The following is a 15,919-nucleotide window of genomic DNA, read 5'->3' on the forward strand; positions in this document are numbered from 1 at the left end:
CCACTGTTTATGTGGTTTATACTTTATGTTCATAGAAGGTACACTGGAGTCCACTGTTATGTACTTCATATTGTAGGTCTAGCTGTTTAGTTGTATTGATACTTGTGTCATTTTCTTATGTGAATTTATTTCATTAAATGTATTCATCATTGGATTGGATTTATTTTCTCTGATTGAGTTTGAAGGCATGAGACATTAAAGAAATTCACTTCAACATTTTACTCCAGTGTACTAATAGAAGGGTGACCGGTCATTTCATCCCCGGTCATTTCAGCTTTGGTCACTTCATCCCCGGCCACTTCATCCTCGTCATTTCATCCCCAATTAAATATTTTTTTTCTTAGTCATTATGTAATTGTGTTCTAAAGGCTTTGCCTCTTACCCCTCATTTCATCTAATATATAAATATGTTTATCTAGAATGCTTTTTGATATTTTTGGCATGCTATTATAGTATTTATAGTGTTCCCCATCCTCTCTTCATATTTGTTTAGAAATGAAAGAATATATGTAAATTAGATATATTGCAATGTGTTTTTTTTTTATTTAGATATATTGTTTCTATTTGAGATGAGATGTCAATATTATCTTGCGCATATTGCCTGATGTAATGATCAAAGGCCAAGGTGTGGTAGAAGTAGTGGAACTCTTTTGAGAGATGAGAATCATTAAAATACTTATGATCATGCCGCTGATAACTTATCTCCTGATAGCCATCTTTCACTTTATTTTTATTTGTTAATCATTCTTTCTTGAATTTGGGTGCGCAATTTTTATTCTGATAAATGCTGACTTCAACCCTCCTCTGGACCTAATTAATATCGCCTATATACTTTTGTTTTAATCCCTGTTATAACATCAAAGTTATAAATTCTGGCAATAAGGAATGTCCAGGTAAGAAATATACAACACTGGGCAAGAAATGACAAACGATGTATAGCAACGAATCAACGAATCATCTTCTGTACCTACATACTGTCTAATTGATTTAGACATTCAAAAATAATTTTTCATTAGCTCTATTTCTATAGATATTAAATATTTATACTTTTCAAGACAGGTTTCAAAGGTTGTCATGGCCAGGGGTGTCAATGGGGTTAAGCTCCCATTGTCTATAAAGTACTCCTAATGGCATGCGTCTCAAATAGCCTCTGACAACTAAGTCCAGCACCTGGCCTGCTCGTGTGGCTTAGATATTAAGCCCGGCGAAACTGCTCTTACTAACAGGTGAAGGGGTGAAGGCGGATACCTGGCGCCACAAAACCGGGAGCTTCGGGCAGATGGAGCTCGTCAGCCTAGTAAGGCAGTTCATCTAGGAGAGGGGTACTCTGACTTCAAACCCCCGCTGCCTTGCGGTACTGAGGCTTCAGGAGACAACCTCGAGGAGAAATCAGGAGTGAAGCCCCTTAGGCGTTGGGAGTATCAGCTACGAAATTCCCTCCGGCAGCTTCTGCAACTGAGTTGGTGCCAAATGTAATGCGATGCGTTCCTTTGGATCACATCAGCAAGGTCGAGAGAGGGATCATGACGCATGGGCCACCCATGACCCCTTTATCCAAGGCCCAGGAATGCGCCCCGGAGAGGAAACTCTGGTGCTGCTGCAAAGCGGCTAAAACAACACGGGAGACAACAGTTACGGGTTATAAGTCCAACTTGATTGGCGTAATGTATGGACGCCACGGGTTGTCTCTGACGGTGGGAGAGGTCTTCGCGCCTCACTGATCAGCTACCGCCCGCCTCAACCTGGGCAGCCCCCAGTCAGTTAGGTGCTGATCCGCCACAGCCTGCCTGCTCTAATGGGTGCTTAGAGCTTAGTTTAAAATGACAAGTAGGCTGGAAACTTGCACCAAGCAACAAAAGAAGAAAAATTAAACTGAAAAAGAAAATCCCTGTCATGCGACTGGCCACTTGGAATGTCAGGACAATGTGTCCTGGTCTCACTGATGATCTAAGGCAGATCGACGATGCAAGGAAGACGGCAGTTATAAACAACGAGCTAAAAAGGCTACATATTGACATTGCAGCCCTGCAAGAAACCCGACTGGCCGAAAACGGCATGCTCCGCGAGACTGACTACACTTTCTTTTGGAAAGGGAAAGCACAGGATGAGACTCGAATACATGGTGTGGGCTTTGCTGTCAAGAACAGTCTTCTTCCCATGATAGTCCCTCCAGTTGGTGGCTCGGAACGGCTACTAAGCATAAGTATGATGACAGCATCTGGAAAAGTCACTCTAATTAGTGCCTATGCCCCCACACTATGCTCGCCTCAGGAGGACAAAGACAAGTTCTATGAAGACCTCAAAGAAGCCATTGCAAACATTCCTCAAAAAGAACATATGATCCTTCTAGGTGACTTCAATGCCAGAGTAGGATCAGATCACACTACCTGGCCAGACTGTCTTGGGCTTTTTGGAATCGGAAAGATGAATGAGAACGGACAAAGACTGCTTGAATTCTGCACATACCATAAGCTCTGCATTACCAACACATACTTCAGAACAAAACCACAGCACTGTGTCTCATGGAGGCACCCTAGGTCTGGGCACTGGCACCAGCTGGATATGATACTGACACGAAAAAAGGACATTGGAAATATACTGCTGACACGTAGCTACCAAAGCGCGGATTGTGATACTGATCATACTTTAGTGTCATGCCGGACAAGACTGCTGCCAACTAAGATCCACACTTCACAGGGAAAAAGAAAATCACGCCTGAATACTACTAGCACAAAAAATCCTGATCTTTGCACCGAATTTGAGAACAAATTAGAGGAAGCTTTTAAAAACTTCTCTGCGACTGAGGTAGAAAAAAGCTGGACGTTTATGCGTGATATAATCTACCAAACATCATCACTGGTCTTTGGAAACAAAACCAAGAAAAGCGAAGACTGGTTTGAAGCTAGTCTACCAGAAATGGAAACTGCCACTACGAACAAGAGAGCAGCCATGCTAATCTACAAGAAGGATCCCACCCCAAGCAACTTAAAAAGGCTCAGAGCTGCACGTAACAATGCCCAAAGAGTAGCGAGACAATGTGCTAACAAATACTGGCAGGAGCTATGCGAAGATATTCAATCTTGTGCCGACTGTGGTAACATAAGAGGACTATATGAGGGCATGAGAAAAGCCTTTGGACCTCACACCAGCAAGTGTGCTCCGCTCAAGTCAAAAGATGGCTCAATCATCAGCGATCGTGCGCTGCAAATGGAACGATGGGTAGAACACTATGCAGAACTCTACCAGATTGAAAACGCCATCTCACCAAATGCTGTTTCCAACTTCCCATCACTTCCAGTTTTGACGGAATTAGACGAAACGCCCTCAGTAAAGGAGCTGAGCATTGCCATTGACATGCTTGCACATGGGAAAACACCCGGAGGAGATGGCATTCCTGCTGAAGTAATTCAGGCTGGAAAACATGCCTTAATCAAACCACTCCATGAACTGCTAAGCTTGTGCTGGGAACAAGGAATGGTCCCCCAGGAATTGAAAGACTCCAACATTGTTACAATTTATAAAAATAAAGGCGACCGCTCTGATTGTAACAATTACAGAGGCATCTCACTGCTTAGCATAGTCGGAAAGGCTTTTGCTAGAGTGTTACTAAAGCGATTACAGATCCTGGCAGATCGTGTTTATCCAGAGTCGCAGTGTGGCTTTAGGGCAGGAAGATCTACAACAGATATGATTTTCTCTCTGCGGCAGCTACAGGAGAAGAGCAGAGAACAAAAGCAGCCCCTCTTCATAGCTTTTATTGATTTGACCAAGGCCTTTGACCTTGTTAGCAGAAGCGGTCTGTTTGCTGTACTAGAGAGAATCGGCTGTCCAAATAAGTTAAGAAAACTAGTGTCAGCTTTTCACGAAAATATGCAGGGCACCGTTCAGTTTGAAAGTTCTTCCTCCAGGCCATTCTCCATTAAGAGCGGTGTAAAACAAGGATGTGTACTGGCCCCTACACTATTTGGCATCTTCTTCTCAGTCGTACTATCCAGTGCTTTTAAATCCCTGGAAGACGGAATATACATCCATAGCAGATCCGATGGAAGGCTCTTTAACCTGGCACGTCTTAAAGCCAAAACGAAAAGGCGTCGTATCTTGATAAGGGAGCTGCTGTTTGCCGATGACGCGGCACTCGTATCTCACTCACAAGGAGGTCTACAGAAGCTAGTGAACGCCTTAGCAGCTGCTTGTCAAGAGTTTAGCCTTACTATAAGTCTCTCCAAGACCGAAATCCTGGCACAAGACGTTGCAGAAATACCTATAATACAAATTGGGAACCACACCCTTTCAGTGGTGCAGGAATTTACCTACTTGGGTTCAACAATTGTCAGTAACCTAGACTTAGACATCGAGCTGACAAAAAGGATAGGAAAAGCTACCACAGCATTGGCAAAACTCTCCAAGCGCGTCTGGGAAAATGGTAAATTGACCACAGCGACCAAAATCCTAGTCTACAACGCCTGTGTTGTGAGCACTCTCCTTTATGGCAGTGAAAGCTGGTCAACATACATGTACCAAGAGCACAGATTGAATAGTTTCCACTTGCGCTGCCTGAGACGCATAATGGGCATCTCTTGGAGGGACCATGTCTCCAATCAGGAAGTTTTGAGATTGGCCAATATGAACAGCATGTATGCTCTCCTGACACAAAGGAGATTACGCTGGCTCGGACATGTCACCCGCATGCCAGATGGTAGAATCCCGAAAGATATCTTATATGCTGAGCTTGTGGAAGGAGTCAGACCCAAGGGCCGCCCAAGACTAACATATAGAGATGTCTGCAAGCGAGACATGAGAGCCTCAGGCATCAGTGAAAGTATGTGGGAAAACATAGCCAAAGACCGGAGTGCATGGAGACAGACTGTGCGTGCTGGGACAACCCTTGCTGAGAACAAAAGAATTGAAGCGGCTTTAATCAAGAGGGAAAAAAAGAAAGCTGCCCTGTCTGCTAGCCCTAAATCAGAGGCATACAAATGTACGAATTGTGGCAAAGTCTGCCGTTCTAGAATTGGCTTGATTAGCCACACCAGATTCTGCCCCGTCTCAAGATTAAGCCAAAACCAGTGACTCACTTGGGCGCATCCATTGCCTTTCGAGACAAAGGAGCCATATATATATATACTTTTCAAGACATGAAATACTATTTTTATTTAATGTGTCACACTTTTTGTCATGTAAATAAAAATGAATGAAATATTTTTAATATCATACTTTTACAATTATTATTTGTTGGATCAGAGGATAAAATGACCAGGGAATGAAATGACCAAAGATGAAATGACCGGGGATGAAATGACCAGGAACCAATAGAAGAACTTGTGGATAAAACACAATAGCAAATTTAAGCCAAATAAATCTTTCAACTCTGACCTGAAAGAAATGAAATGAAACTATTTTGTATGCAAGTCTTTGTGTTTACCTTCCATCTTGGATCATAGTTTTAATGTTTGACTTAAGCTTTTTTTTTTGTTTGGGTTCCAACCTGATTGATAACTCTTTAATGTTTTTGTTTCACTTTAAATTTGTATCTCTCTTGTTTCAGATTAATTTTGTAGAGTTTGCTGATGAAGTCTATACATCCTCCATCTTTATTGATTCACAAGACGGCTACCTCAAATTGGGTGTTCAGGTGAAGCTGGTAAGTAGACGGTCTTTGAAATATTTCTGTTTTTTGTCAATATTAAAAATGTGGTCACAATCAAACTTTAAGCTGCCATATTATGGATTACTTTGATCTGCATTTTTCTTAAAAACTAAAACAAATCATAACAATAAAACTGTTTGGTTACCTATTTCGTTTTTATGTTTTTTTATTTATTCATGATATTGTTTTTCTCCAAGTGAAAAGAAACACCTAGCTTCAACTCTATGTTTATGTTAACAGCATTATTGCTCGTACCCACTGAAGCTTCTATATGTAATGTGTTTATGTTGTCCACTTGTCTTTGTGAGAGATACACAATTAGATAGAGCCATCGTTTGTCTAATACATGCCTAACGGCTGTCTGTGTCGGCTCTATCGAAGTTGTTGGTGAACGGATGCTGCGAGGGTGGGGGAGGGGCTAGCTGGGGCTTGTGACCTTTGACCACTGGGGTGGTAATTTGAATACGGGCGAAATGACTCTGGATCAGAAGAATGTTTTTTTTGGACATTCCGATGGTCTAGAGGTTAGTTTCGCTTGGTGCGTTATCGCTAGGTGGTGGTGTCGAATCCAGAGTCACAGGTTCGAGCCTCGGTCAGCGCATGTCCTTATTTTCATAGCATTTTAATTCACTACTTTCTCTCTTAAAAACTTGGTCCCTGGTGCTGTTATTTATTTATGTTTAATATATGTATGTATCTTTTCCAGGCATAGGTCATTTTCCATGGCAATCTGTCAGGTTTTCCTTACGTTTCATAGCGTTCATGACAATATTTTTTTGATATGACTGGGCTGTTTGCCCTGTTCTCAACCATCTGGGGGAAGGATGTTTGTACAACTTTCTGGATAGATGCCTTTACTTTCAGATAAGCTGCCTTAGCCTTTGATTCCTCCATTTCCACTTGGTCTTTCCTACATATTTCATTTCCCAGGGTACCAAACATGTTTGGAAGATATTTCTCTAGCCCCTTACCTGTGGAGCTGCTTGATTACCATTCAGCAAGTTGTCATGTATCAATTTAAATAAACCAAAGTCTAGTTTAATAAACTTAACATATCTATGCCCAGTACCGCACGTGTCAAGTGTCCATGACGTAATCTGACAAGCGTCAATCAATAGTATGACATCTGGCAGGAAATAATTTGATTGGTTATAGGCAAGCGTCTAAGAAGAGGCTAGAAAACGCGGAATCTAGAATGTATTTTAGTTTTGAGTTGTAAAATGCAGTGACAAGTTTTGTATTATATTAGATCTAGTATAAATCTGAATATATTTTATTATTGAGCTTTGAAAGAAGTTATTCATCTGATACAGTTTATTTCTGCATATATATATTGTGATTCCAAGTTCTGAATTAAAGTTCTGTATTTGAATTAAAAGGATCTTCGTTTATTGAATCTCTAAGACATGTTTAGATCTAGAAATTTATCTACAGAATCCCCGGCATGTCACAGTAACTTCTTGAAACATCTGACATCTCAAGAAAAGATCTACAATATTAGCACATCTCAACAATCTTCAATAAGAACACCATGACACAAGTCTTAATTACACAATAAATTGACACTTTGCTTACATGCTAGCATAAAACAACCAACAACAACACTCCTCAAATAAGGTGCTTAAGATTATGTCAGAATAGGTGACTTAGCGATCCTATCGGCCTGTAAAGGTCACAAAAACAAATGGCCAAAAAATAAGTACAGTTTGTGGAACCATTTTTTTTTTCATTTTCTTCTGTCAACATTAGTTTCTCTCAAGTAATAACACAGACTAGACTTGCTATCATTTAACCATTTCTTTTTTACTTTCATGCTTCAGAATTGCTAGAAAGCCTATCAAAATACACCGAAGGTATTATAAAAACTTTATGTGATAAAATACAACAGGAAATCTGGTTGTAGGCCTTCTCATTTTTAAATATGGATATATATATGGCTCCTTACATCTTGGAAGACAATGGATGCGCCCAGGTGAATTAAGCACTTTGGTTTTGTCTAGAGACGGGGCAGAATCTGGTGTGACTGATCAAGCTGATTCTGGAGCAGCAGAATTTGCCACAGTTCCTGCATGTATCTGCATCTGACTTAGGGCTAGTTGACAGGGCAGCTTTCTTCTTCTTTCTCTTGACTTCTTTTGCACTTGGCGAAGTTCATACCAGCGCATACAGTCTGTCTCCATGTTTTCTGGTCTTGGGCTGTCTTCTCCCACATACTTTGGTCGATGCCTGTGGTTTTCATGTCATATGGCCCTATAAAATGCTTGTGTCTAAAATAGCCTCTGTCCATCCATTGACCTTCAGATGCGGATCAGATATTTGCTCTGGCAGAACTGTTAAGCACTAACAGGAGACTGGGCAAAGGTGATGCACTGGAACCTAACCCAGTAATCTTTTGGCAGGAGGGGCTCATTAGCCTTGGCTGGCTACCCACCTAGGAAAAAGAATTTCAAAGTTCTGCTGCATTACAGCTACAACATGGGAAAGGAAGGAAAACCGCAGAACCTGCGATGCCGCTGATCCCAAACTGTGGATGCAAGAACCTACTGTTGGTCAATTTTCTGCGGTTACCAACATTTTTTTTTTCTTCAGAATTTGTTTTTCTTTATGTTTTAAGCAAGTTAAAAGATGAAATAGCAATGAATAGTTTACATCTACACACAGTCCTGCAAGTGGATGAGGCTACTATAGGACCTTTAAAATGATAAGAAGAATAGCAAAAACCTGATCCCAGATTTACCTGATTTCATTAAAAGATGTTAATCACCTACTCCAATACATAATAGATACTTGTAAGAATTGTACCCAAACAGTAGCAACAGAATTTTGTTAACATTACTTTACCTATAAATACAGTATCTTCTGTAAAAATAAAAAAAAATTATTTTACATATACATCAGTTTTAGGAAAGACTTCCTCAGTGTTATCTATTGAAAAAGTTAGAGCTTCTAAGCTGATCTACAATACTGTCATAAAGGAATTCAACAAGGTTAAAATTAGAAAATGTCTGTAGCAACCAGTGTTATTTTGTTTAGAATATCTATAATTTTCTGCTACTAGAGGGCCTCGCAAAATACACCTCGTTTACACATAACAGAATATGTATCCTCCGTATGGGACCCCTCAACTCAAGAAAACATTAAGAAACTGGAACAAACACAAAATAGAGCAGTGAGATTCATAACAAATGAGTATTCACATTTGACTAGAGCAGTGGTCTTCAACCTTTTTTGGCCTACCGCCCCCTTTTCGAATTTTTTCTTTAAAAAAATCCACCAGCGCCCCCCTCTAAGAAAAACAGTTATAAAGAAGCGCGAGAAGGCAAATTTGAACAAAATATCATCTATCTATGAATTTTTATGCTGTCAATAACACTTATCCCGCTTGAGAGACGACCGCATGCCAAAGGCGATTGTTGTGAACTCCTCGGCCTATGACTGACGAGCTTTGAGGTGCCCCTCTCCCCCGTGAGCGCTATAAAGATTTATTCAGGCGCCATTTCGCTCTCACTGGCATAGAGGAAAGTACCTGGCAGCATTCTCTGGCAGCAGATAGCCTCTGAGAGAAAAAGTTCGAGAGCTCTTACAAAAACTGCGGGACAAACATTTGATACTCAAAGTTAAGCCAGCATACAACGGCTTTGTCTGCATAAAATTTGGGAAAATATGTAGGTCGCAGTTGGGTTTCCGTATTATGTGAAACACTGGACTCTTCGGAATTAAAGGCAAAAACAGCCAATATTATCATTATGCAAAAATTATGTCAAATAATTTGCAGTGATTACACACAAAAATTTATTGTAAAGACTTTCTTTCAAATCCTAAGAATAGTCTCCGTTTGAAGTTTTGAATATTAGGGCCTACTGTTTTTAGGTTTAATTGTAAATTTAGTTTTAATTTTTAATATAAATATTATTATTGCTAAATTCACTACAAAATGAAATTAAGCTAATGGTAACCTTGTGCCTCTGTAGTCTGACAATATTAGAAATTTCAAGCTTTAAATTAGCCAAGCCAAGGCGAAGGTCTCCTCTATTTGCTACATCCAGTCTATTTCTTTGCTTATTCATTAACTTTGTTACGCACTAAATCTAGGTTAACCATGTATGTTGATGGAATAGCTAAAACATAATTCCATTTTCGACCAAAGTTTGGAATTTTACTGAAACATTTAAATGCAGCTACATCTCTGTTGTGCCTCTAGGGGCGTAGCTAGGAATTTCCTTCGTTTGGGGGCCAGGGGGGCTTGACATCTTTGGAGGCCGATGCATTTTGCATAATATTTAATTTAATTAATTAAAAAAGCAATAATTTGGGCCCCCCCTTAAATGGGGGCCCGGGGGATTTTCAAATTTCCCCCCTCCCCCCACCCTAGCTACGCCACTGTGTGCCTCCTATGTTTACATTCTTTTTTACTGAAGACATGATTTTGTAAATTTTTTTTTTCATGCAACTCAATTTGAACGTCTGTAACAGATGTTTAATAATTGGCATTTATATATATTTTTTAAATTTTAGAAGCGAATCTTAATTTCTTCATAGAGCATTGTTATGTGAATTGCATAGATGTCGGTGTCCTTGGGCAGTAATTCATTTGTCAACAAACAAGTTATGTGAGATTGTAAAATAGATTTAATATCTCGATAAAAGAGAAAATGATTTAATCAATAAAAGTCCATTTCTTTCCTAGCAGTCGGAGGTTTGTTTCATTCATTTGTGTTAGATGCCTACCATGTAAAACAATTTTTTTTAAGCCTGCTTTAAGTCATCGCCAACCGTTGAATCTTCCCGTTTCTCAAAAAAAAAAAAAAATTATTTAAGAGCTTAACCATTAACAAACCCCTTTCGAAATCCAGTGAACTTCAGTTTACAACAAGAGTCTAACACCTTTTTCATCATTTGTTTCATAAAACTGTTGAAAGATGCGCTTTATTTTCGGCATGGGTTTGTACTTTATTTACAGTTTTATAATTAGATTCAAATAGAAATGAAATTGCGGGCTAAACTTTTCTTGTGTATCATAACTCACAATGTGAATAGTGAATAGATTTGTTCTTTATTCTATATTACCTATGAAGTCATTGTAGCGTCCAACCACTGATGGTTTCCTATATGTCCCCATAAGCTACATAACAAGACAATTTTGAAATAATATTTCATCTCTAACAGAAAAAAAAAGTCATTTTGTGTTACACATGTTTTAAAATAAATTGAGTTTTAATCAATTTTTCAACAATATCATAAGAATTTTTAAAAAGCTATGCATTTTTCTAAGAAGCCACTAAAACATATCCTGCTTTGCTGTTTTTTGTTTTTAATATTGTTTTAATTGTAGATTTTTATAATTGTTCATGAGTATTCTTAAATTATTTTTGGATATGGCTATATGTTCGTGAAGCCGACTTGGTTTCATAACCTCATCTGAAAATGCCATCAAAGTAGAACTTACTATTTTTCTAGTGGCAATTCCCTAAATCTCAAGGAAATATTACATGACATACCAGTGAGTTTTCGTAACATTTTATCAATGGTTTTTGTTTTTAAAAAGTGAAATTATTCTATTAAATGTTACCTGTAATGTTTTTTTGCAATTAACATTTACATATTAATATATTAACATATGTAGATAAAATAAACTATAATCTAAAAGGCGTATTACCTACTTTGTTTATCAAATCTTAAACGTTTATATGCGCGAGATCCATGGACAATAAATACTCTCCAATCATAGCAAAACAGTATGAATTTTAAAAATAGAAAATGGGATTCCCGAACTCAATTTCTAACGCTGTTCCTATTCTTAAATTAGAAGCAAGTTAACTATAATTTGTCTATATTTAGTTTAATGTTGAAGAATTTTAAAATTTGTTTTGTTTCAGAGCATCTTTAGTTTCCTCTTTCCGCCTTTATGCCCAGCGCCCCCTTACCGCCCCATTTTGTGCCCAGCGCCCCCCTACCGCCCCTTTGGCTCTCAGCGCCCCCCAAAATCTCGAAAATGCCCCCTAGGGGGCGATATCGCCCCCGTTGAAGACCACTGGACTAGAGTAACACCATTAGTAAAATCACTAAATTTAGAAAGCCTTCAGGACAGAAGACTAAAAAGTAAAGTAGCAATTATACATAAAACACTGAACCATAATCTTCAAATACAAAAACAAAATTTAATAAAATACTCTGAAAGACACAAAGATAAAGGCACATTCCTCGTCCCATATGCTAGGACAAATTTGTACAAATACTCCCTTCTTCCCTAGTGCTATTAGAGCATGGAATGGGTTGCCTGAGCTAGCCAGGAAAACCAGTGACTTGGCAGAATTTAAGTCATTGATTAATATGCATGACTAAATGCATGACGCGTAGGACGTAATCATCTTCTTTTTTGAAGTAACATCTGTATTATATAAGATAAGATAAGATAATTTATATCTTGCAATGATACTGGTCCCACCTTATCTTTAATACTGTATTGTTAAAGAGTTGCCCTGTGATTTACACTGATTCAATGTTTGTTCTTTATGTAGATTGAGACTTTTTGTGTTACTGTCAAGAAACACAATATAGTTATTAAGGCTCAAGTGCTCGCTTAATACATAAGTCAAAGTGTATCAACTCGTACTTAAGGACTAAACTTATAGCTTAACAAACAAGTTTATCAACCTATACTTTAGGACTAAAGTTCTAGCTTAACAAACAAGTTTATCAACCTATACTTTAGGACTAAAGTTCAAGCTGAACACATAAGTGTAGTAACCCATACAGTAGTAACATTTACTTGTGTAGTTATGGACATTGATAAAAATAATAAACTATCACCTATCCCCACCCTGGCTTGTCTCAAATGGCTGACTTATTGGTCTGATCATCTCTCTATCTATAATTTATAAATTTAGTTACTAGCACACTTTAGGGCAAAGAGATAAGTTCCATTTTTCTAACACTGTTACCTAAGAATAGATTCATTGCATGCAGTCATTTAAAACTCTAGTGTCTTAAAATTATTGTAACAACTTCAGGACACAACATTTTTTTTCTTCAGATCTTACTGTATTCGACAGCAACTAAAAAATCAAGCTCCTTTAATGTTCCACATTTCAATGAGCCCGAAATGACCTGGACTCCAGAAACCTTTTTGGATGTAAGTTTTTTTGTTTTCATAATTAAAAGATTGACATCATTCATAGAGCTTCTCACCAACCTGCAAATTAACTTTAGGCCAATAAGGCTGGAAATTTAGTGTATGTCATGTGAACGTTTGTCATGACACTCTAAAGAACGTGATATACTTACAAGTTAAATTAATATGTTTAGCCTGTTTCTCAGGTTTTTTAAAAATACTTTCATGCACCCAGAGCAAAAAAGAATAAAATAGAAAAGTAAAATTACAGATTGTAAGTGAGAGAGGGAGTGTGTCAGATTGTAAGTTAGAGAAGAATTGTGTGTGAGCAAAAAGAAAAGCTCATGTATCAATTTGTCTGTCTTTTTGTCTGCCTGCCTGCCTGTCTCCCTCCCTCTCTCCAATCATTGTTGGAACACCTATTAAGGTCTGGTGGAAACAAAGTTTGGGAAACACTGTTATAGAGGCATCTCCAAACCTGCAAATGTTACATTACTTTGATAGACAGATTGTCTGATAGTGTGAACAACTTGTCACAGGCACAATAGTGACAGGCAATGATTTTCATCCTGTTATAGATCTCATACTAATATTTTTTGAAGCATTTGAGTCAACTGAAATAGTATAAATATATTGTTCTGGAGAGGGTTAGACTGGCTCAAATGTAAACATACTTTTATTCAATGTTATTATTCAATTTGAGTACAAATAAAAGTGCTTAAAGAATTGATGTTATAGATGCTACTAAAAAAGAAAGTATGTAAACCATTTTTGTTTCTTGTGTGAAAACATTTAAGCCATGGATATACTAGTCACATTTGTTACAAAGCTTTTATTGACTCTTGAAATCCATAATTTTTTTCTCATTCTGCAGGAATTTTTATTTTTTTCACACAATTTATCATTTAGCATGCTACAAGCAAGAAAGTTGCGCTAAAAAAATTAATAAAAATATTTCCAATCACACAATTTTATTATTGTTAGTCTAGATCTATAAAAATTAATTACATGATTGATTCAAAATAATTGATGCAATTTATTTGACTTAACATAAGCTTTGTTTTTTTGAAAAAGTATTTTTTTTATTTTACTGTTCTTAGTTTAAATTTAATATGTCCATCACATGCTCCTGTAGATCGCAGGTCTGAAAGGCACACCTTTATGCCAATTGTACATTGGTTTGTTTGTTCTATCATTATTAACATTTACAGTTTCTGTGTGCTTTATCATCCTAGTCTGTCTCATTCTACATGGCCATGGAGAAAAGACAATTGTGCCACACCCATATCTTCACCAGCTATGCCATGCCTGAACATGTCTTAGGCTTGTCCTATCTTTTAGGCTTTTGTAGCAGTGAGTGTCAGCTTTAATTCTTTTAATTATCTATTGGATCATTTGTAGCACTAATTACTTTTTAATCACCTTTAAGTAAAAGTATTTGTCCACTTTCAGTTTGAATATGGTTCATATTGTGCATTTTGTTAGCATGTATTGAGCTATCAGCATTATGATAGCATGTTTTGTGTTATCTTTATAAAGCTAGTATCCACTGTGCTGTCAGTGTAGAGAAAGTATGCACTGTCACAGCAGTGATGGGAATATTACTTAAATTTGTATGAAAAAACTGATGAAACTATTGGATCTTTTTTTTTTTTAAATAAATTTTATTTTTAGAGCCTACGACAAAAGGTTTGCTATCAACAGCATTCTCTTCAAGTAAAGACATTATAGTGGGTCATGTTACTAGCTTACAATTCAATTTAGTTTTCATTCACGGTAAGTAATACATACATTTGAACAAGTCACATTACTAGCCTTCGATACCATTTAGTTTTCATAGATACATATGAACTAGTCACTTTTTTAGCCTTTGGTTTGTTTAGTTACTCATAAAAAAACAGATTCATAGCTACTATTTCCAGTTAGGTTTCAGTCCTGTTGTGAATTATGTTGAAACATCTGCCACAGAGAAGGCTCTAGAAGACATTATCTTTCTGATTAGTGGGTATTTTTAAGTGTCACTGGTCCTTGTATTTGAGGCTATACAAAAGACCAGAACAAGGTCACACATCTTCATCATGGTTAACTGGTACTCAGTAACATAGATGTGATTGCAGACTCTAAGCTGCCAAAGAGGGCTGGCACCATTTAGTTCGCTGCTCTACCTTCAAATTGTCAAAAGTAGATGAAAGTTCTGTTTGTATTCCCCTTAGCTAGCTGGGGACCTTGTTGAGTCCTGTAAGCTATCACATAGTGGTCCAGAATAGCTTTTAGAATGTTATGAAAAAGAAAAGAAAATGAAGACATAATTATAACATAATTTTTATTTTGCATAAATGTTTAGCATTCAAATTAACATAAAAAGCTAGTTCTTAAATAGAGTTACCTGGATAACTTTTTGTTTTCTTATACCAGAAAAGCTATTGTTGGATAGGCAGTATTATCACAGTTGTTTAACATGAACAGTATCAATGCCTCAGTAAAAGGGTCCCAATTTTGATGGGTGGGACATGTGTCCACATGCCAGACTATCCCCTTCCCAAATGACTTGTGTAAGGAGAGCTTGTAAGTCAGGAAAGCACTCCCAGGGGGTCAATACAAGCGCTATAAAGACACCCTTAAAAGCTCCTTCAAAGAGTGTAATATTAACATTCACTGCACTCCTCATGGTGTGAAGCTGTGAGTGTTGGAGTTATGAAATATGAAGCAAGGAGAGTGGCCAGGGTGAAAGAGTGCCGAACCAACAAGAAGCTTAGAAAAGAAGCAGGCCTATCTGCAACAGACCAAACCTATCCATGCCACGTATGCAGCCAGTTTTTAAGTTCATAGGATATGAGAAATGTGCTCGTCTTTGATAACAAAGGAGCAGCTATATAATATGTATATATATCCCACCACATCCAGCAACGGGGCTTGGAGGAGTGCTGTAAGATCCCTCCCCAGTAGGATCACCCAGATGCTAGGCATTTTCCTGCATTCAGTGGGTAAAGTAAAAAAGGATGGGACTGTCCCATATTGACAACAGTCAGGGGACTTTCAACTATTTTAATTAAAATAAGAACGTTGAGAAGTATCGTGTTTGTGGAGACTCAAGAAAATTTGATACAATTTAAAAAGACCTTGTAAGAAGACGAAACAATGCTTGAAGTATTTTAATCTGT

At 37.8% G+C, this 15,919-nt stretch overlaps 1 protein-coding gene across 3 annotated transcripts in view; it reads left to right on the forward strand.

The window, feature by feature from the left end:
* The window catches only part of LOC106075630 (ADAM 17-like protease), a 53,123-nt gene that overhangs the window by 11,639 nt on the left and 25,565 nt on the right, over nt 1-15,919 (forward strand). For all 3 annotated transcript variants that reach the window (XM_056014487.1, XM_056014488.1, XM_056014489.1), the window contains exons 8-11: nt 5,546-5,641; nt 12,681-12,779; nt 13,994-14,111; nt 14,433-14,534. In XM_056014487.1, coding sequence (XP_055870462.1) covers nt 5,546-5,641; nt 12,681-12,779; nt 13,994-14,111; nt 14,433-14,534 — 415 coding nt within the window. The remainder of the gene's footprint in view (nt 1-5,545; nt 5,642-12,680; nt 12,780-13,993; nt 14,112-14,432; nt 14,535-15,919) is intronic.

The sequence above is a fragment of the Biomphalaria glabrata genome, chromosome 16 (assembly GCF_947242115.1).
Source record: "Biomphalaria glabrata chromosome 16, xgBioGlab47.1, whole genome shotgun sequence".
Taxonomy (NCBI): domain Eukaryota; kingdom Metazoa; phylum Mollusca; class Gastropoda; family Planorbidae; genus Biomphalaria; species Biomphalaria glabrata.